Below are 23,827 nucleotides of genomic sequence, written 5' to 3'. Positions count from 1 at the left end.
TACATAGAATTTGAAAAGTTAATATATCAGTTAGGGTTCTATTTATATTAATACATACAACCCATAGGTTATGTGTGTGTATATGTATAATATATAGTGTATATATAGTAGTATATATAAAGAGATGTATTTCAGGGAATTGGCTTATATTGTTAGGCAGGACAGTAAGTGCAAAATTTATAGGGCAGGTTGGTGGACTGTAAAGTCTTGAACCTTGTCTCAAGACAGAATTGCTTCTTCAGGTAAATTTCAGTTTTGTTTTTAAGGCCTTCCAAATGATTGCTGAAGCACATCCACATTATTGAGGGTAATCTTTACTTAAGGTCAATTCCTTGTAGATATTAACGACATTTACAGAATACCTTCGAAGAAACATGTACATTAGTGTTTGATAGAATAACTGGGCCCTACAGCTTAGCCAAGTTAACACATAAACTAACCATCACAGATCATTATTCTCAGATAAAATTCTGGGTTTACAACCTGGGACCGTGGCCATAGGAAACTGATAATGGGACATGACTGGCATATGAAGCAAAGATGAATCTGTTTGTTCTAGCAGAATTTAAAATAGGGTATTTACTTCCAAATCACCAGAGAGAAAGAATGAAAGAAACCATAAAATAAATAGTAAAATACAAAAGGAGAAGAAAGTTAAATAGTAAGAGAATTAAAGCAACAAAAAAAGGTATAGACAATAGAAGTAAGAAAATAAGAATAAATTTTCCAGTTAATGAATTGTTGAACACTGTATCAAAAACTAATGATGTACTCTATGTTGGCTAATTGAACATAATAAAAAATAAAAATAATAAAATAATAAAATAAAGAAAATATGATCGTTAAAAATGACCACACATAGGAAAAGAATGGGTAAGAAATCAACATGTAATCACAACTTTTTTTACTTGAGGAAAATACAAGATAGAAGAGCTGAAAAGAAAAAAACAAACCTTCTAAATAACTTTTGTATCAGAGAGGAGATGGAAACTCCAGCAGTAGGATGCTAGCAAAATAGTAATAAATTGCATGAGTTGTGGCCAACATGCAATCACATTAAATGTTTTCACTGTCAAATAATAAAATACAAAAATAAACAAACTGAGCTGTCAATGTGAGAAACCAGAAATAAGATAACCATAAGTCTAATGAAATTAACTTGTGTAAGATAAAAGGAGAAATTGGTGAATTAGAAAATAAGAAATTAGTAGACTTGAAATTTTTTTGAGATAATGGTTTAATCTTTAATGACATTAATTATACAAGGAAAATAATATGTAAACTAAGAAATGAGAATTCAAATATAACAGATAACAAAGAGATTAGAAGTATAATAAACTGTATAGGTCTATAGAGTGCCATTCTGAAGTCTAAAAAGTAAATTATATGTAAGAATATAAATTATCATAATTGGTTAGAGAAGAATATAACTGAAAGAACCAATAATAGCAAAAGACATACAGTTATCAAAGATTTGTTCCCAAGAATACATTTGGGTTAAATAAATTGATGGCATATTCTTTCAGTCATTCAAATATCTAACACATTTTTTTTTATATTTTAAATTTTTTATTTTTTATAAACATATATTTTTATCCCCAGGAGTACTTTTTATGTTGTATAATATGTTCCATAGCATAAGAAAATATGGGGAATTTTTCAATTAATTTTAGGAAACAAGCATAAAATACTTTTTATTTATTTTCATAAAATAATTTTCGAAAACAGCTGCTAAAGGTAATTCAAAAAAAGAAAACCTGGGGCAACATCTAAGTGTAAATAAAATGCAAAAAAAAAAAAAGGATTCCTGACCTCACGTTGAGGTCTTTTTACATTTCGAGTTTATCTTTGTGTACAGTGTAAGAGAATGGTCGAGTTTCATTCTTCTACATATAGGTGTCCAGTTTTCCCAGCACCATTTATTGAAGGGACTGTCTTTTTTCCACTGTATATGTTTTCCTGTTTTGTCGAAGATTATTTGACCATAGAGTTGAGGGTCCGTATCTGGGCTCTCTACTCTGTTCCACTGGTCTATGTGTTTTTATGCCAGTACCATGCTGTCTTGGTGATCACAGCTTTGTAGTAAAGCTTGAAATCAGGTAATGTGATGCCCCCAGTTTTATTTTTGTTTTTCAACATTTCCTTAGCAATTCGGGGTCTCTTCTGATTCCATACAAATTTTTGGATTATTTGCTCCAGCTCTTTGAAAAATACTGGTGGAATTTTGATCAGAATGGCATTAAAAGTATAGATTTCTCTACGCAGTATAGACATTTTAACAATGTTTATTCTTCCGATCCAAGAGCATGGAATGGTCTTTCATCTTTTTGTGTCTTCTTCAATTTCTTTCATGAGTGTTGTGTACTTCCTCGAGTACAGATCCTTTACCTCTTTGGTTAGGTTTATTCCCAAGTATCTTATGGTTCTTGGTGCTATAGTATATGGAATCGATTCTCTAATTTCCCTTTCTGTATTTTCATTGTTAGTGCATAAGAAAGCCACTGCTTTCTGTACATCGACTTTGTATCCTGCCACATTGCTGAATTGTTGTATGAGTTCTAGTAGTTTGGGGGTGGAGTCTTTTGGGTTTTCCATGTAAAGAATCATGTCATCTGCAAAGAGAGAGAGTTTGACTTCTTCACTGCCAATTTGGATACCTTTTATTTCTCTTTGTTGTCTGATTGCTGTTGCTAGGACTTTAATACTATGTTGAACAAGAGTGGTGAGAGTGGGCATCCTTGTCGTGTTTCTGATCTCAATGGGAAGGCTGCAAGCTTTTTCCCATTGAGGATGATATTTGCTGTGGGTCTTTCATAGATAGATTTGATGAAGTTCAGGAATGTTCCCTCTATCCCTATACTTTGAAGTGTTTTAATCAGGAATGGATGCTGGATTTTGTCAAATGCTTTTTCTGCATCAATTGAGAGGACCATGTGGTTCTTCTCTCTTCTCTTATCAATTTGTTCTATCACATTGTTTGATTTGCGAATGTTGAACCATCCTTGTATCCCAGGGATGAATCCCACCTGGTCATGGTGGATAATCTTTTTAATGTGCTGATGGGTCTTGTTTGCAAGGATCTTGATGAGAATCTTAGCATCCATATTAATCAGTGATATTGGTCTGAAATTCTCCTTTTTGGTATGGTCTTTGCCTGGTTTGGGGATCAAGGTAATGCTGGCTTCATAGAAAGAGTCTGGAAATTTTCCTTCTGCTTCAATTTTTTGAAACAGCTTCAGGAGAATATATGTACCCCAATGTTTATAGCAGCAATGTCCATGGTTGCCAAACTGTGGAAAGAACCAAGATGCCCTTCAAGGGACAAATGGATAAAGAACATGTGGTCCATATACACTATGGAGTATTATGCCTCCATCAGAAAGGATGAATACCCAACTTTTGTAGCAACATGGATGGGACTGGAAGAGATTATGCTGAGTGAAATAAGTCAAGGAGAGAGAGTCAATTATCATATGGTTTCACTTATTTGTGGAGCATAACAAATAGCATGGAGGACAAGAGGAGATGGAGAGGAGAAGGGAGTTGAGGGAAATTGGAAGGGGAGGTAAACCATGAGAGACTATGGACTCTGAAAAACAATCTGAGGGTTTTGAAGGGGAGGGGGGGTGGGAGGTTGGGGGAACCAGGTAGTAGGTATTAGAGAAGGCACGGATTGCATGGAGCACTGGGTGTTGTGCAAAAGCAATGAATACTGTTACGCTAAAAAAATAAATAAATTTTAAAAATGTTTTAAAATAAAAAAAATAATGCTAAAAAATGAAATCCTATATAAAACAGTAATATATTAGGAAAGGAAATGAAATCCAGTAATATATTAGGGAAAAAAATGATGGTTGAGTGTGATTTATTTAAGTAAGAAGGACAGTTTAAAATAATTCCTTATTATAATATTATCAAAGCAATATATATAGCCTAAGAACATGATCAACTTGATACAAAACAGAAACACATTTAATAAAATTAAGCTTGCATTCTTAAACAGTAAATTAAGACTACAGAAATATTTTTTATTTTTTAGTGATACTCCTTTAAATCAATGTTTCTTAATAGAATGGTTTAGCCATTAGTTGAGAATCACTGCTTTAAATAATAATACCTGGGTTGCTCAGTGGGTTAAGCCTCTGCCTTCAGCTCAGGTCATGATCCCAGGGTCCTGGGATTGAGCCCCACATTGGGCTCTCTGCTCAGCGGGGACTCTGCTTTTCCCTCTCTCTCTCTGTCTGCCTCTCTGCCTACTTGTGATCTCTGTCTGTCAAATAAATAAATAAAATCTTTAAAAAAAAATCCTTCTCAAACAAGCATCTTTCTCTTTTATGGAAAAACTGACCTTAAAAATTATTGTGTATTACAATAACCATTAAATATTATTATTAAAGTTAGCCAATATATTGGGCCAAGAAAAATAATGCATTAGAGAATCCAAACTGTCAGTTTTTTGTAGATTATATATATTTTGTCCTAGGACACTAGAGAATCATCTGAAAAACCATTATTGCATTTATTCAGTAATTGCACAAATTACTAGTTTTGAATATTTTAATGTAATATCCTTTTTAAATTTCAATTTAAAATATCTAAAAATAAAGTTAAGAAAAATTACAGGAAGAATGGAAACAAAACTATAAAACCCTAGTAAGGGCGCCTGGGTGGCTCACTCGGTTAAGCAGCTACCTCAGCTCAGTCATGATCCCAGGGTCCTGGAATCAAGACCCTCATTGGGCTCCCTGCTGAGTGGGAAGCCTGCTCCTCCCTCTCTCACTTCCCCTGCTTCTGTTCCCTCTCTCTTCTGTGTCTCTCTCTGTCAAATAAATAAGTAAATAAAATTTTTAAAAAATGAAATTAAATAAATAAATAAATAAAACACTAGTAAGAGGCATAAAAGGAGATTAGAATAAATGGTGATGCATAATATCAATGGAAAGGCTCAATATTTTAAAGATGTCAAATCTAATGCAACTTTAATAACAAGTCATATACATGCATTTGAAATCAGATTCACTAATTCTAAGTCTTTTGGAACAATAAACACTTGAAGATAGCCAACCAGTTACTTTTTGAAAAATATATACCTTGGGGCACCTGGGTAGTGTAGGCAGTTGAGTGTCTGGTTCTTGGTTTCGGCTCACGTCATGGTCCCAGTATTCTGGGATCAAGCACCATGTTGGCTTGGAGCTCAACACAGAGTCTGCTTGAGATTCTTGCTCTTTCTTCCTCTGCCCCTCCCACTCCCACATTGTCTCTCTCTCTCAAATAAATAAATAAATCTTAAAAATATATATATATACATATATGTACATATATATACACACACATATATATATATATACACATATATATAGACACACACTTTTCATGTGAATAATTACCTATTGCTGTTGGCACCAAAACAGAAGAGAATGCCTAGTGATAGACTCAGGTATGTATTATTACTTAGAATTTAAATAAATTAGCGCTTCAAATTAGTTGCAGACTTGTGCTAGAGTAATTGGTAAACACGTTGGAAAACTATAAAATTAGATTCTCAAATTGTATCTCACCCTGAAAAATTACAGGTAGATTAAAAAATAAATGTAAAAAAATAAAACTATAAAATTATTTGAAGAACATTTAAATAAATATTATGTAATTTAAATTACATTTATTACATGTAATTTAAATTACATTTCTTATAAGAAATGTAACAATTATAATAGTAAGAAGTCATAGATTTGACAACATAAAAAATCAATATTTAAGAATATTAATATTTTTGCATACCAAATACAAAATGCAAAGGCAGATATTAAAATGGAAAATATTGCAATTTTTGATAGTACAGATGGAGGGCTAATATTTTTTTATATGTAAAAAATGCTTAGGAATAAATAGAAGACAATATGAACATACTAGAAGAATAAACATTAAAGAGTTTGAATACATGAGCCACAAAGGAAGACATACATCTGACTAATAAACACATGGAAAAATATTCTTCCCTACTAGAATTAGAATAAATGTTAATTAAAACAAAATGAAGCACTATTTTAAAATATTCAATTACCAAAAGGGAAGATGATTGAATTCCATGTTGACAAAAGGATGGAGATCTGGGCATTCAGCTAATATTATGTATTAGCCTAGTTCTGTAAATAAACTAAAATAACATTCAGGTATGCATATATGTGGATAAAAGAAATGTCTGGAAGGACGTACAGCACAGCAAGGATCCCAGTGGGAGAGAAGTTAGATGGCAATTGCTTCGGTGTGTTTTTCTCTATGTACAGAATTTCTTCATAGAGTAGTTATTACCTTTGAACATTGTTATTGTTTTATTCAATACAATTTTTGAGAATTCTTACCCTATGTCAAACATTGAGTTATAGCCTGGAAATACAATAAAAAGTAAAAATCAACATGGTCTCTGTACCCAGACATTAATGAAATAAATATAAAATAAATGTAAAATTACATATGGGATAAATGCTATGAAGGCAGGTTTATAGGATTCTGAAAACATGAATACAGGATCTTGAGGCAGGTTATAGAAGGTTTCCCTGCAGAATGATTACAGAGGTGAGAACTAAACCATCTGTGGGCCTTAATTAAAAGCAAAGTGGGGTGTGGGGGGTTGGAAAGAGCACTCCAGCAAGAGCAAACAGCACTCAATCATTCAACAAATATCTGATAGGTACTTACTATGTGCCAGGTGTGACTGTAAGTCCTGGGGATGTAGAGGCAAATCTGAAGAGATCACTGTCCTCTGGGAGTTTATATCTTCATGGAAAGAGAGACAATAAAAAGCTAATACAGAAATATATACAACATAGTTGTAGGTTATAAAATGCTCTAGTAAGGAAATAAACAGGGTGGTGCAATTGAAAATAGTTGGGGAATATACAGAGTGCCCTTTTAATTAAATAGACAGGGGAGACCTCTCTGGGGAAGAAAAGTTTGAGCTGAGATCTGAATGGTAAGAGGCATCCTGCTCTCTGATGAGAATGGGCTAGGGTGCTCAGTGAAGGAGGGACATCTGGTCCAGCATTATCTCTCAGGTGGCCTTTGGGGAGTGGAAGACAGAGAGAAGGTCACTATAGCTGGACCAGAGTGAGCAAAGGGGAAAGTGGTATGATATGGTAGATACCAAGTCAAGTGGTACCTTGTTTAGGTGTGAGAGGTCAGAGGGAAAATCACTGAGGGGTTTGCTGAGGGCAATTGATAGATTGAGGGATTCTGATTTATGTTTTGAGAACCACTCTGGCTGCTATATAGATGAAGAGCGGTGGAGAAAAAAGCAGAAGCTGGGCTATGAGTTAGGAGGCCATTTGAGGCCAAATATCATGGTGGCCAGGACTCTAGAGGAGGCAATGGGGATGGGGAGAAGAGATGGCACTGTCTCGACATGCCAATGCTGAGGGAAGTGCTTCAGATTTTTTGACTGAGAAACCTGGTAGATGGCGGTAACATGCACTGAGGTGGGAAGACTGGACGAGGAACAGATTTGTCAGGGTGGAAGATGGGAAATGTTAAGTTGGAGACACCAAGTGGAGATGTTAAGAAGATAATTAGATATGTAGATTAGGACTCAGGTAGAAAATGATGGCTGGTCATCTAGGAAGCAGATAACATCACTGATCAAGAAGACAGGAAGAAGAGAAAATTGGAGCCTGGAAATGAGACTGGGGCCAATCTAATTCTTTCAAAGTTGATAGAGTCAGAAGAGATGATGGAGAAGCAGAGGCCTAAGAGCTGATTCTGTGTTAGGAGGAAGAACGGACAGCCATGAGGGTCTTAGAGGAGGGCTAGGTTGGCTGACGTGAAGATCAAGGACCCAGCACAATAGGGTTCTCAGGAGTAGTTAGGGGTCAGAGTGTATTCACTGGTAATATCAAGAATTTTAGTTTTTACCATCCAGGAGCATTGTGTTACTGTTTTAAGTTTCTAAGAGGATAGTATGGATGGGAAGTAGAACTTATAATCACATTCCTATATTTAAAAAAAAAAAAAGAGCCATTCGAAGTACAATGCAGACAACAGGAAGAATCAAAAATGGATCTAGGGACACCACTTAGGAGGTCCAAACGAGATAGGATAACCTGTTGTTGGGAGCTGAAGTGCCCATGGAGAGAAGTGGGCAGACACAGAGACAGGAGATACGAGTCTGTAAGATGTGTTGGATGTGAGGCACTCTCTTGGTTTCTGGATTGCAGATACTGATGTTGGTGCCTTTTACTAAAAGAGGACTGAATTTTGGGGAAAAGATTATGAGTTCAGATTTGGTCATGTTAATATTGAAGTACCTGATACCCATACAGATTTGTGAAGTAGGCAGTTCAAGCAGGGATATATACAAAAAGGCTAGCAAGCTGAAATTTGGCAAGAGCCATAAGAATGGATTTTTCTTTTATGAATGTGTTAAAAACCTCCTTCAGAGTCAGAACTATAAGCTCTTTTGAAAGAAAGTCAATTTTGTAAATGGAAACTATAAACTAATACCATTTATTGAGTTCTTTATCCTGTGTGTTTACTCTATGTCAGGCATCTACCAAGCATTCTATATACATTATCTCATTTAAATCTCTCCGTGCTATGTAATCTGCATTCACAGATACAAAAACTGAGGGTAGAAAAGTTAAGTAAAATTTCCAAGTTTATAAAGCTTGGAGTTCCTGGGGCTTTTTTTTGGTCATGGTTTTTCTGATCCCATTGTTTGTGTTCTATATAATAAAAATATTAAAAACAAAATTTCTCAGTATGAGTCCTGATGAGTTTTTAATGAGTTTATATGAATAATATGTAATTACCTTAGTACATCCATTTTATGGAGAGCATTCATTTTTTAACCTTTTAAAAAAATCTAAAATAATTGAAGCTTCACAAGAAGTTGCAAAAATAGTGGAGTTCTCATGGACACTTTACTCAGAATTCCATGATAATATATTTCATAACCTAGACATTATAAAATTTAGCAAGTAGATATTAGTCTAGTATAACTGAAGTATAGACCTTATTTAAACCATTTCTTTAAACACTTCTCTATAGTCTTCTTTTGTTAAAAGTCAGTTTAATAAGTCTTTCTAATGCATTGTTATGGAGACAGATTTTACTCAGACCCCCTTAAGGATTTTACCAACAAAAATACATATCTGAATTTATTTGTGTTTAATTGAGTTATTTTATGAAAAACATTGAAGTGAAACCTTCAGAGGAAAAATTTCTTGTGAAGTTTATAGACTTAACTCATAGACTCATTCAAAGTAGTCTTAACAAGATGTTTGAAACAATATTATTTTCTTTTGTTCCACATTATAATATAAATTGATCTCTGAGTTAAGTTACTCTTCATTGTTGCTCTGCTTCAGTTGACTTTGGGGGAGACTGATGAACAACATGTTGGATTTTTTGGACTTCAGAAAAGTCAAGAGAACTTATACTTTGATTTATACTTAGATTGAAAGAAATTGGCTTTTTCTGATTATAAATATTAACTAGAGGTCTTACTGTGAATCATGTAAGCATGACCATGTGTTCTTTGAAGTTAAGTGGTTACTTGATCAATCCTATGTAAAAGTTTTAGATTTTATCCAGGTCATGGCAAGATTTTAAACAGAGCAGGGACAAGGTCCAATTCATGTTGTAATCTGGTTCATCCTGTGTGGAGAGTTGACTGTTGGTGGGGACAAGGCAGAAGCAGACAGACTGTTAGAACAGTGCACTAACATTACAAGTGACACCTGCTGGTGGCCTGGTTTAGGGTGGTCGTGAAGGAGGACGGACTGGTGAAGTACTTGTTGAAGACAGAGGAAACATGAGCTGCTGATGGGTTGGGTCAAAGAAAAAGAGAATAATCAGAGATTACTGTAAAACTTTTGACCTGAGCAGCTGGGTGGGGACTGCTCTGGTTTACTGAGAAGTGGGAACTAGGAGAACCTTCTTCAAAAGGTCTCATATTTTTTCTTATTCCTTTTCTCATTTACTTTTTAAAGATAGTGTGGAGAGCCTTATCCAGTCCCTTTGTCCTGTCATTTTCTGTTTCTTCTGTTCTGTCCTAACTCACTCTGGTATTTATGAGGAAAGAACTCTGAACTAAACAGCAAATCATTTGTCACCTCAACCTTGCCCGAGGACCCTGGCCTTCCACACTGACATCATTGCTGACATCATCTATCCTGCCATCTCCTGCATCAGATTCGTGATGGTATACTTTGGCTGTACTTTGGGTACTTCTTTCTGATATATTCCCACTTCACACATGTGTGTCCATAATAATTATTTTTACGAAGCTCCCTAAATACTTGATAAGTAAAATAAAGAGGTACTCAGTACTCTTGAATCGTGTCTTCCCTTGACACTCCCTGCTTATCCTGAAAATCTACCACATGGTTTTAATAATAATATGCTTCTTGGTGACTGCTCCTAAGCTACTTGGGGCGTCTCTGTCCTTCCTCCAAGTAGCTTCTACAGGAGCAGGAAAATATTGTTTTTTATGGATTGTTTCTATTATTTAGCACCTAGTACACAGCAGAACTCAAAAAAGACTTCTAATAAATGCCTGCTACCTTGAATGGATGTATCTTTTCTGGAAATCAGAACTCATTGAGCCTCTTGATTCAGTGGTATAACATCTAATAAATAAGAATCTCACATTTGTTTTTAAAAACCACTATAATTTACTTTGCTCATTGCTCAAAGTTCACTACTCTACTATAACAATTTTGTTCAAGCAGTATTACAATATGGAGTTGGTGGTCTTATTCAATTGTTGGCAGGTGTTTGGGATCACGTATGTAGCCTGCAAAAGAAGATGGTTCTGTCTGGTCCAGTGAACTAGTAGGTTCTAGTCTCAGATTGGCTTTTGTCTCCATGCTGAGAAAAGGCACCTGAGGTAGGAACACAGGATGGAAGCAGTATGCTATGATGAAAATGAGCTTGAATTTTGAGGGAAGGTAGAACTGTAATAATTCTAACTGTGCAATTAGCTAAATGTGTAATTTTGAGCAAACTGCTCTTTCTGACCCTGAAGTTCTTATTCTGTGATATAAGGATAAAATGTCTGGCTAATAGAGTAGTTAGAAAGATTAAGTGAATTAATGTATATACAGGCACAAGTAAGCCTTAACACATGCTGGTGATTTTGGTTATATTAAAAATATGTAAAAGTAGACTTTTTCAATCCACTTGGGAAATTGTGGCAGGTCCTCCCCCAATCTCTCTTATTTCTATATTTTGACCTCATGTGCATCTATGGAAGAAAAGGTTTCTACATTCTGTAGGAGACAAGTAAACCAGACCTGTCAGGCTTTTCCTAGCTTTATCACTGGAGGGTAAATTTTTCTCTTTCCTTAGTTTCAATTCAAAAGTCCAGGCAACTGTCATTGATAGCACTGTATTGAATCATTGCAATCTTTTGAGAATAGAACTTAAATGCTCCCACACACAAAAAGTAAATGTGTGAGGTGTTGGATGTGTCAATTAACTTGATGAGGGCCATCTTTTCACAGCATCTATATAGATCAAATCGGCACATTGTGTGTTTTAAATATCTTATGTTTTATTAGTCAATTATACCTCAATAAAACAGATACCATGAAGTCCAAGGGAAGGATTTTCACAGACAAAGGCAGGTTGGATTCCTCACCCACCGTTTCACAAAGGGACTGTGGGACTATAATCAGCAGTGCTCAGTAGGACACAGAATTAGGATGGTTGTTAAGGAGAGCAGTTCTCAGAAAAGATGTAGTGAGGGGTTCCTGGGTGGCTCATTTGGTTAACTGAGCTTGGTTAAGGGAGCTTGGTTAAGAGAGCTTCTGCTCAGGTCATGATCTTGGGATCCCAGGATTGAGCCCCCTATCGAGCTCCCTGCTTAGTGGGGAGTCTGCTTCTCCCTCTGCCCCCCTCCCCTCTCTGCTCATGATCTCTCTCTAAAATAAATAAAAATAAAATCCTAAAAAAAAAGAAAGAAAGAAAGGAAGGAAGGAAGGAAGGAAGGAAGGAAGAAAGAAAGAAAGAAAGAAAGAAAGAAAGAAAGAAAGAAAGAAAGAAAAGAAAAGAAAAGAAAAGAAAAGAAAAGAAAAGAAAAGAAAAGATGTGGTGGATTTTGTGGAAAGAAAGGAGAAAGGAGCCCGGTTAGACGAATAGTTGACACTTATGATAACTCCTCTTCTTATCATCATCAATGCTGACATCGCTGCAACCATCCCCTTTCTTCAGTACCTCCCACAGTACAATGCAGGCTGAGAATCTGCAGTACCTTTCAATGGCGCTGAAAAAAATGAAAAAAAGTTTAAACTGAAGTTTAAAAACAAACTTTCGGTATTGGTAGAATTCGGAAATCTATGGCTATCCCTATTCCTGGGAAGAAAACATCTTGGCATCCAGACACTCCGAGCCTGTGGTCAGATGCAGCCATCATCATTAAGACCTCCCCAACGTTTAGTTAACAAATCCATTTAAGTGGCGGGTGTTTATATATGGATGTCTTGTGCATGGTTGTAAAAACTTTTTGAATCGAATAGGAAAGCATATTTTTTTCCTTTTATGTAATTATGTTCTTTTGACCAAAAGTATTATATTTTCTCAGAAATAGATAAAATGTTAGTGCCAAAATAAAGAAAACTGTGCTGACATCTTGTTTATATATTTTTAAAGGTTTTCTTTCAGGAGATTTTGCAATGATTATTCATAGTTTCCTCTCTTTTCATATGGTTTACATTTAGGTCCAGTTATGTTACAAACAGCTCTTTTAATTTTTTTGTTTATTTATTGTTTTAGGTGTGTTTTGCTCAGAACAAAAAGGTCTATCCTCTCCCCTGTAGCTATAAGAGTCTCACTAGTGTTAAGCAGACAGCTGGGCTTCAAGCAGTTCTGAAGTTAGGATTTCTTGAAATGGTTGAAGGGTAACCAAATAATAGAAGCCTGTGAGTGGAAAGTGTGGATGTTGCAATTAAAGAAAACTGATACTTGACCGACAGAACCATCTAAATTCTTGATAACAGGGGCCATGATTTTCTTTGAAATTACCACTTTTGCTGTATGGACACAGAAATGAAAGGGGCCATATTCCTTTGCCATATGTATATGGTCCTTTGTGACATATGGATTTCCAAGGCTTCAGGAGCATAGGGGAGAGATTAATTTTCATGAGCCTGCAAGGTTTCAGAAGCCTTAATGGAAAAAGTCAACTTAATTTCATTTGTATTTTTCATATAAAACTTGGGCTAATGACTTCATAGTTCTTCTTTTTTTTTCTGTCAAGAACACTGCTATGAGCTATAGGGTTTATATAGCTAGGTAGCCATATTTTTATTGAATATAACATAAAGTTGAATAGCCACAGAAAGCAAGAGGACAAAATCAATTGCAAGGCAGCAGTATCTATGGTGTCAAAATTTGATGGAACAGAGGTGGGGATTGGGTATTCCATGGGGAAGAGACTCCCATGGGAAGACTTCTTAAAGGCAAAGGAACTTTAGTCAGTTTTTAAGAATGAGTGGACTGAAGGGCAGAATAAAGACGATATTTTAAGTAATGGGTAAGAAGCATATAGCTATTTCTTGGGAGAGAGAACAGATTCATCTGGTTGGAACAGAAACCTTATTTAAGGAAGTTAGGGAATGAGGTTTCATTCATTTTAGTTTACATTAGATTTCACTCTTTGAGTTGTACGTTCTGTCAGTTTTGGTATGATGACATGTATCCATCTTTATCATATCATATACTGCTTTGTTTGCAGTCCTCAAAAATTACAAGCTGGTAGCTGCATCATTGTTTGAACTGTATGACAATGTGCCAGGAGATGGACCCATCATTTCTAGTGTCCCTCTGCTTCTGAGCAGGTTTAGTTTTATATACACTGGAATTCCTGTACAGTGAAGTAAAAGAAGCTATCTCTGTGAGCACATGGTATAGACACGATGTAGAATAAATGTGGTCAAAAAGAATCTTTTGTTTTTTGATCTCTTTTTCAATCCCCAAATTGCTACCTACTTTCTGTTATTTGAACAGAAAAGATAATATGAAGATCTAGATAGTAGTATAAACAAATGTGGTAATGTTAAATTTACTTTTGGGTTTACCCATTTTTTTTTTCATATAACACTAAAGAATGTGGACTTCTTTCTAAAAAAAAAAAATGTCTGCTTTCTGCAAAGAAGACATCCAGATGGCCAACAGGCACATGAAAAAGTGCTCCATATCACTCGGCACCAGGGAAATACAAATCAAAACCACAATGAGATATCACCTCACACCAGTCAGAATGGCTAAAATCAACAAGTCAGGAAATGACAGATGCTGGCGAGGATGCGGAGAAAGGGGAACCCTCCTACACTGTTGGTGGGAATGCAAGCTGGTGCAGCCACTCTGGAAAACAGCATGGAGGCTCCTCAAAATGTTGAAAATAGAACTGCCCTATGACCCAGCAATTGCACTATTGGGTATTTACCCTAAAGATACAAACGTAGTGATCCAAAGGGGCATGTGCACCTGAATGTTTATAGCAGCAATGTCCACAATAGCCAAACTATGGAAAGAGCCTAGATGTCCATCAACAGATGAATGGATCAAGAAGATGTGGTATATATACACAATGGAATACTATGCAGCCATCAAAAGAAATGAAATCTTGCCATTTGCGACAACATGGATGGAACTAGAGCGTATCATGCTTAGTGAAATAAGTCAAGCAGAGAAAGACAACTATCATATGATCTCCCTGATATGAGGAAGTGGTGATGCAACATGGGGGCTTAAGTGGGTAGGAGAAGAATAAATGAAACAAGATGGGATTGGGAGGAAGACAAACCATAAGTGACTCTTAATCTCACAAAACAAACTGAGGGTTGCTGGGGGGAGGGGGTTTGGGAGAAGGGGGTGGGATTATGGACATTGGGGAGGGTATGTGCTTTGGTGAGTGCTGTGAAGTGTGTAAACCTGGTGATTCACAGACCTGTACCCCTGGGGATAAAAATATATGTTTATAAAAAATAAAAAATTAAATTTAAAAAAAATGTCTGGGACAGGCATGGAGGGTGGGCTCTATCTCCTACCAATGTTGTACATGCCTTTTCCCAGTGTAGACAAAAATCTGTTCACAAGTACAAGTAGCAGCTGTAACCAGAACCTTCGGGGTAGAGGATGGATCCAGTCCCAGTAGGACCAGCTGGAGATGGTTGTCCATGCAGACTCTGGCTCCATCAAGGTGTGCCTTTCAGGAGGGAATATGGGGCAGGCCTCCTACGACACAGATGGAGGGGCCCTGGCATTATACCCAACACTGGGCCAGGGGCTCTCTTGCCTGGGTGGAGCTCTCTGGAAGTTCCAAGGAGCCCTCAGCATGCCCCATGGGCTGTGTCTGGGAAAAAGATCTCATGGCAGCACTGTACTCTGTCCTGCAGAGACCACACTGTGGCCACTAGTCTAGGGTTTTCCGTATATCTCAAAGCCTCTGCCCTAAAAATCCCCTATGACCACAAGAAATGAGTTTTAACTCATTTAATAAGAAACTTTTCAGAACATTATAGTGCCTATCATCTGAAGAACTTTATTCAGCAGTACAGATAATAATAAAAAGATTATCCAGATGACACTTAACATGAAGGAAAGGATCAGTTTCATTTGTACTGCCAATTGACTTTGGTGTGCCTTTATATTCATAACCTCATTTTCTTTTTAAAAAAGTATTTTTTCTTACTATGATGTATTATCTGTTAATTTAGAAAATTTACATTTAAGTGAAAATCACTAATAAACTCACCATCCATAGGTGGGCTAATATTTTACTGTGCATCCTTCCTGTCTTCTGTTTTCTCTACGTGCATTGTTTTTATTTAAAAAACAAATTGGTCATATTGTTTTATATCCTTGTTCTTTCAATCTGCACATCATGAACACAATGTTTTGTAATTTATGCTCTGCTACAATGCACTTTTTAAATGACTGTATGGTATTCCATTGTATGGTTCACAGATTTTTCATAATTTTGTGGATTATCTTGATATCATTCTGAGATGTGGGGGTATTGGGTCTTTTAAGATTTTATTAATTTATTTGAGAGAGAGTACAAGTGGTGGGGTTGAGGAGAGGGAGAAGCAGACTCCCCTCTGAAAGCAGAGCCCAATGCAGAACTGGATCCCAGGACCCTGAAATCACAACCTGAGCCAAAGCTGATGCCTAACCAACTGAGCCACCCAGGCACCCTGGTATTTCTTTTTCTTTCTTTCTTTCTTTTTTTTTTTTTTTCTTACCATTTAGCTGGTGAAGGACTATGAGTCAGACAGGTGAGGCAATGTTATTTAGTGGAAAGAACCTGGACTTAATTAAACTTCCCTTGTCCTAATCCAACCTCTGGCTCCATTCCATGATCTAGTGTTAACCTTTGTTATTTCCTCTCTTTGAGTTTAGTTACTTTGCCTTTAAAAACTAGCAGTTACTTTAATATTCTGTATGTAGGATGTCATGACAAATGAGGAACTAAGGTAAGAATAAATTTTTTCATTAAAATTATAGCAATTGACAGTAGTCTTTTTTTCTGTACTCTCCCTCTCCATCTAAGCTCAGTTGTACAGACATGAATTAGTTATCTTTGGTTCATAGTAGACTTGTACCATTGACCCACAAACAATCCCCTGTAATTTATTTGAGGGTTTTTTTAATGTTAATATTATATTGAAACCTGTATATTTCATCTCCCTTGGAGTGAACTCTTTAAGGATGTCTACTAGTCAAAATATAAGTTGCCATTTTAAAAAATGCAAATGAATATGTTTTATTTACCACTGTGCCTCTAGCATCTACTATAGTATCTGGTGCTTACCAGTTGTTCAATCAATAAATGTTTCATGACTGAATAGCCTTCACATGGACTTACTCCCTGGGTGAAGATTTATGGGTAGAGGAGAATCTCTTGTCAAAGCTTGCTAAAATGTGGACATTAGCAAAAGAGGCAGGTTATTAAAATAGACTTATGCCATTGAAGTTGGTAATGACTGCAAATGAAGAATAAAGCAGACATATTCACTAGGAAAGGCTAGGCAGCAGTGAAAGATTGAACAGAAGTTTTATTAAATGTGAGTTAAAAAAATGAAAAGGAACAAACCATCATTGTTTCATATTGTAGTAGAAACAGTGTTTGGAACATAGCACACTCAAGAAATGCATCCCATTAGTGCCTGCAGTAACATAGGGTTGTCAGAGGGAAGCTTTCAATATTGGCATTTTTCAGATGAAGATGAGAAACTCAGCAAGGAGATTTCTTAAGGTCACATAACTGGTAAGTGACATCTCTAGGATCCATGTTATATCTGTCTGACCATGAAGAAGAAGACATCTCTAGGATCCATGTTATATCTGTCTGACCATGAAGAAGACCAGGAGCCTTAATATACGATGATAAATTGCCCCCCAAAATGGCATAACAGTTCTTTAGAAAATGTGAGAAAAGATTTCTTTTGAACCACTTTTACTTTTCAAGCTGTTTCCCAATCAGGGAGAAAGATGCCTTTTCTAAGAAACCATGTGTCATTGGCATATAGTAAACTCTGGAACTTTTACTCTTTGTCTTGTACTTAGGGCTACAGAATCTCTTTGTAATCCTTGTGATGCATACACATAAGCCAGACCATTGACCCCATGAAAATTAAACTTTTCACAAAAGCCTTTTTTCTCTGTCTTGACTTGTTATCTCTAAGTCAATCTGGTGGGAGTTGGCGGTTGCAGGGGATTTCCTTTTCTCTTTGGAGTTAGTAGGTGTTCTGGGTTGCACGGCCAGTAGACTTAATGACACTTTTGTGCTGTTACAGAATTATAGTACAGGACACAGTGGATTGGCGACCCCATGACAAAATCGTCCTTAGCTCCTCTTCTTATGAACCTCATGAAGCAGAGGTCCTCACTGTGAAAGAAGCTCAGGCTCACCATGTTAAGATCCATGAACAGCTCAAACACCGGCATGTTGGTAAGGCTTTGGTTTGTTGGGAAAGGGAAATGGTTGAGCCAGAAAGAATGTGTTCAGAAACCTTCCTGGGGATCTTGTGTCCAGTGGCTGTTCAGAGGGAGTGGATAATACCTTGCTGCTCCCTAAACTCATCCTAGAAGTCTTTACCTGTATCCCATCATTAATTGTATTGCCTAACTTTTAAATTATACTGAGATGAGAAGGAATTTTTGTTAGTTTAATTTTTGCTTTTTACATATAATGGCAAGTCTAGAAACAAGCAGAAAGATTAAGTATCTTGTTCAAGCAAGCAGAAAGGTTAAGCATCTTGTTCAAGGTCACTTTCATCACTAAGCCACAATAAACCTCGTGGGAGCTGAATTTCCAGTTCATTCCTTGGCACACTGAATCATGAAATCACTTCGAATTTGGCAGTTATTGTAAATAATGGCTTCTTTTTCCATGCTCAGGAATGTGTCCTTCCTAACACTTTATGTACTATTACTACTATTAAAAAAAAAAAAGAAAGATAAAAAGCCAAATACCTTTTTAACAAAAAAAGTGTGACTATTTTTATACACTATGCACAGTTCAAGTATATTGCACATAAATTATAAATAACTATGAGTTTCCTAGTTCAGTCCAATAAATATATTTAATCCAAGAACTCTAACTAATAAGTAATAAAACATGGAAATGGAGTAGGGAATATCTTTTTGTTTCTGATATGGGAGAGGAACATACATGTATTCAACAGGATTATGTTTAAAGTTGTTTCTAAGTAATAATTCCAAGGACGATTTCTTTTTTAAAAAGTGGAGGAAAAAGGAGAACTCTCCAGCAGTCCTTGCTCATAGGATGTGAGGTGTGGTGTAAACAGAGGGCAGTGAATCAGATCTGCAGGGCACTCCATTCCCACCCCTGAGGAGGCTCCTTCAGGCAGGGCTGAGCTTAAGACCGGGTCCATCCTGAGAGGGCACTGCCTCTGCTCTTTGTCGCTTTACTCCTATACATTGCTACTTTAGCTCTGTCACCACCTTAGTCAGTCTGAGATTTTTCACTCTCATCAGAGAGGTCCACGGACAATGTACAGCCAAACACTCAAGTCTCACACCTATGAATTTAAGGAAGGACATTGGGGACCCCACTAATTGGACGGGTGTGCCCTGACTTCCTTGTCCCAGTACCCACAGTTATTAAGGAGAAATGAATTCTTGCTCAAACACTCTCACTCTGATCCCAAAGAGAGATAAGTGAACGAGCTTTTCATTTCTCAGCTGACATTTGTGGAGAATGCCCGAGGAAAAGCAACCTTAATGTTGGTAGGACTTCCGAGGGGAGAGGAGTGTTTTCATTTGTCAGGTTCTCTGGGTCCCCAGCTGACAATTTCCGAAATAGGTTTTTAAGGTTTTTTTTTCCTTGCCCAATTCCTATTGCCCTAGGAAGCGTCCATGTCATGGAGGATGGCCGATCCATTCGTTTGGCTGCAGAGGTTGGACTTTTGACCCGAAATATACAAATCCAGCCTGATATATCATGCAGGGTGAGATTACTTGTGGGGTCCTTCAGAAAGTCCAGCAGTGAGGAATTTTCAGGTAAATGGAATTTTAAGTTCCTAACCATTACCCATTGGAGCCTATTATTCATCTGGGACACTCAGAAATTCCAACTCTGAGAATTTTCATGTATAAAACAAAATGTTCAAATTAGATGGCTCCTTTGTGCTCTGAGAAGCTCTGAATTTTGAGTTCTAATCTGTGCTTAATTATCAGTCTGATGTTAAAATAATATACTAGCGATCAGCACATATGCGCATTTTTACCTCAAAGAAAACATCTTCAGCAGATGTGAAATTTCCTCTGCTTTGAAATTATAGATGATTTAATGACCACTTGAATTTTATCTCTTTCCTGAATTTCTATTACTCTTTCCCAGTAGCACGCTATATCTGATGGCAGGCCTCAGCTCATGCTATAAATTAATGGCATAAATTTAAATAAAAATGATTTCCATATTCTAGACTATTTTAAGGATCAGTTCAATCTTTCTCATTTCTTTCAGGCTTTAACTCTTTTGGAATGCTGTAACATTATTTGATTAGGAACTTGTTCTTAAACTTGTATTCCTTAAATAGTATTCCAAAATTATCTCTTGGTCAAATATATTTGGGTAAGGATATCACTGTAGCTCCATCTTAGAAAGTCACTGAGTACATGAATATAATAAAGGCTCTGAGAAGGCCTGGAATAAAGGATCTAACTACTTCCCAAATATATTGAACATGAAACACTTTTTGTTGGCACATCTGTTCTACCAGTATGGTAAAGGGCAGTATTCCTACCAAACTTAAATAAAAAGTTCAGGATTTCTGGCCCATGGAACAAGCTCTCTTTCCATAGGCCCGATGTCCCACAGGTCCTCAACAGAAGTGACTTTGTTCCTCCCCTCTCCCCAAAAGACATTTTTGCCAGTATCTTGAGACAGTTTGCTTGTCACAATTTGGGGGGTTTCTGGCATCTAGTCAGGAGATGCTAAAGAACCTACAGTATATCCTACAATGCAAGGATAGCCTCCCACAAGAAAGGATTCTCTGGTCTGAAATGTCAGTAGTGTTGAGATTGAGAAGCCATGCTTTAGAGCATTGAGACACAGGCTGAGTCCTGTTCTTCTGGAAACAGGACTAGGAAAAGGGCCTCTTTTAACCAAAACCTGCAGTCTGCACTAGAACACCATCACAGGATAGAAGGTCAGTTTAGACAGGGCCAGACTGTCATGCTGTCAGGATCCCAAACTTCTGGTATTACTGATTCAGGATTGTTAAATCATCCCAGGGGAAGGGATGTTCTAGAACAGGGTTAATGCCAATTAAAAAAAAATAACATATAATGAATTATTTCTTTCAGGGGTACAGGTCTGTACCCCTTACACAATTTACAGTGCTCACCGCAACACATACCCAGTGTCTATCACCCAGCCACCCCATCCCTCCTACCGACCTCCCCTACGGCAAACCTTTTTGTTTCCTGGGATTAACAAACCATAAGGTTTGTCTCCCTCTCTGGTTTCATCCTGTTTCATTTTTCCCTCTATTCCCCTATGATCCTCTGTCTTGTTTATCAAATTCATCATATCAGTGAGATCATATGATAATTGCCTTTCTCTGACTTACTTATTTCACTTAGCATAATACCCTCTAGTTCCATCCACATCATTGCAAATGGCAAGATTTCACTTTTTGATGGCTGCATAATATTCATATATATATATATATATATATATATATATATATATCACAACTTTTTAATTAATTCATCTGCTGATGGACATTTAGACTTTTTCCATAATTTGGCTATTGTGGACATTGCTGCTATAAACATGGGGGTGCAGGTGCCCCTTTGGATCATTACATTTGTATCTTTGGGGTAAATACCCAGTAGTGCAATTGTTGGGTCATAGGGTAGCTCTATTTTCAACTTCTTGAGGAACCTCCATACTGTTTTCCAGAGTGGCTGCACCAGCTTGCGTATTATTTCTCTTCTGTTGGGTTTAGGCTTTATTTGCTGTTCTTTCTCCAGCTTCTTTAGGTATAGGGTTGGTTGTGTATTTGAGACCTTCCTTGTTTCTTCAGAAAGCCTTGTATTGCTATATACTTTCCTCTTAGGATCACATTTGCTACATCCCCAAAAGTTTGAACAGTTGTATTTTCATTTTTATTTGTTTCCATGAATTTTTAAAATTCTTCTTTAATTTCCTGGTTGACACATTCATTCTTCAGTAGGATGCTCTTTAGCCTCCATGTATTTTAGTTCTTTCCAACTTTCCTCTTGTGATTGAGTTCTAGTTTCAAAGCACTGTGGTCCGAAAATATACAGGGAATGATCCCAATTTTTTGGTACCGGCTGAGACCTGATTTGTGACCTAGGATGTGATCTATTCTGGAGAATGTTCCATGTGCACTAGAGAGAAGATTGCGTATTCTGTTTCTTTGAGATGGAATGTTCTGAATATATGTGTGATGTCCATCTGGTCCAGTGTATCATTTAAACCTTTATTTCCTTGTTGATCTTTTGCTTAGATGATCTGTCCATTTCAGTGAAGGGAGTGTTTAAGTTCCATACTATTATTGTATTATTTTCAATGTGCTTCTTTGATTTTGTTATTAACTGGTTTATATAATTGGCTGCTCCCATGTTAGGGGCATAGATATTTAAAATTGTTAGATCTTCTTCTTGGATAGACCCTTTAAATATGACAAAGTGTCCTTCCTTACCTCTTATTGTAGTTTTTGGCTTAAAATCTAACTTATCTGATATAAGGCCAGGGTTAGTAATCTGCTCGAGTTTGCTCTTGGTAGCTTTTGTTCCCTCAAAGTTTTCTGTGCAGCTTTGGAGGATAAGAATGAAAATGGTGGTCTCCCAATCTCCAGCCCTGGAGAAGCTGAGAGCTCAGGGTTCCATTCCTCACTGAGCCCTCAGAGAAAAGCAGTCAATCATTCTTCTTTCACTGGTTTTCCAGGCATACTCTGAGCTCACTTGAACTGTGATGGAGCATTTCTCTCTCTGGGACATGGCCCCATTTGGGGCCTCTAAACCCAACAGATTCCTGCAGTGCACTCCCATGCTGTTCCTCCTGGGGGACGAAGGGGAGTCTTCCTGGATCTGCCATTTGTTGGCTCCTGCTCAAAGAGTAGGGTCCCAACTCTGCTGCAGAATATGGTTTATGACAACCTTGAGCTGAGACCCCGCTTCTTGGCTCTATCTTTGCAACAAGCTCCCCTCCTCTGATACTTGGGAGCTCTGCCACACTCAGGCACTGCTGGTCTTTCTGTGACCCCAAGGGTCCTGAGACCACACTGTCCCAGTGATGGTTCCACTTCTCGCTTAGCCACTGGAGCAACATCCCTCAGTGGAGCAGTCTTCTAAAAGTTCTGATTTTATGCTTTGCTGCTCTATCACTTGCTGATAGCTGACCCCTCCCCCCACAGTCTATCTTTCCATATATCACCTTGGATTCAGTTCTCCATATGTCCTACCTTCCAGAAAGTGGTGGCTTTTCTATTCATAGAATTGGTTCTATTTTTTTATTTGATCTCCTGCTGAGTTTGTAGGTGTTCAGAATGGTTTGATTACTATCTAGCTGAATTCCTAGGAGCAAACAAAATTTAGGTCTCCTACTCCTGTGCCATCCTGCCAGCAATCTAATGCCGATTTTCATGCCTATTTTATCTCATGTAATCCTAGTATCTTCATGAGAGAGACATTTTATAGATGAAGAAGCAGAGTCTGTAATAAAATTGTCTTCTTATGTTGAAACTCACTTATGAGCTTGTGAACAACTTAAGGGTAAGGTTGGATCTTTCATCACTGTTTTTCTAGTGTAATAACTCCTAGTATTAAGTGCTCCATAAATGGGAATGAAGAAAGTGAAGAGTAAGAAAAGTCACCCAGCTAGAAAGTGGCAGAGTTAACGTTCAAATTCAGCTCTGATCATGAAGCCCTTGTTAAATAATCTGCTAATTTTTGTTAAAATAGGCTTTTGTTAAAAGCCTTTGTTAAATAATCTGCTAATCATCTTTGATTTAGAGAAGAGTTGCAAATATAGTATGGAGAGTTCCTGTATACCTTTTGCCCATGCTCTCTTGTTAATATCAGACATATTTGTTACATTTGTCAAAACCAAAAAGATTATATTGGTGCCTTACTCTTAACTAAATTCATGATATTATTCATATTCTACCAGTTTTTCCACTAATGTCCCTCTCATTCTAGAATTTAATCCAGTTTCCCATACTAAATTAAGAAGCCTCGCAATTTTCTGCAAATACACTTTAGAGCCTAAATGGGGTGGAATCAGCAAGTGCAGGTCAAGAATGCCGGCTATGGGTGCTGAGTAATTATA

At 37.0% G+C, this 23,827-nt stretch overlaps 1 protein-coding gene across 15 annotated transcripts in view; it reads left to right on the top strand.

Moving 5' to 3' along the window:
• Positions 1-23,827, top strand: part of PKHD1 (PKHD1 ciliary IPT domain containing fibrocystin/polyductin) — a 475,577-nt gene that overhangs the window by 301,744 nt on the left and 150,006 nt on the right. For all 15 annotated transcript variants that reach the window (XR_009354742.1, XR_009354743.1, XM_059178234.1 and 12 more), the window contains 2 exons: positions 17,796-17,950; positions 19,372-19,524. Coding sequence is in view for 13 of the 15 variants with exons in the window: in XM_059178234.1 (XP_059034217.1) it covers positions 17,796-17,950; positions 19,372-19,524 (308 nt within the window). In the remaining 2 variants the exon portion in view is untranslated. The remainder of the gene's footprint in view (positions 1-17,795; positions 17,951-19,371; positions 19,525-23,827) is intronic.

The sequence above is a fragment of the Mustela lutreola genome, chromosome 6 (genome assembly GCF_030435805.1).
Source record: "Mustela lutreola isolate mMusLut2 chromosome 6, mMusLut2.pri, whole genome shotgun sequence".
In the NCBI taxonomy this organism is placed as follows: Eukaryota; Metazoa; Chordata; class Mammalia; order Carnivora; family Mustelidae; genus Mustela; species Mustela lutreola.
The sequence above is the reverse complement of the archived record's forward strand: the minus strand, read 5'-3'. Positions and strand labels throughout refer to the sequence as shown.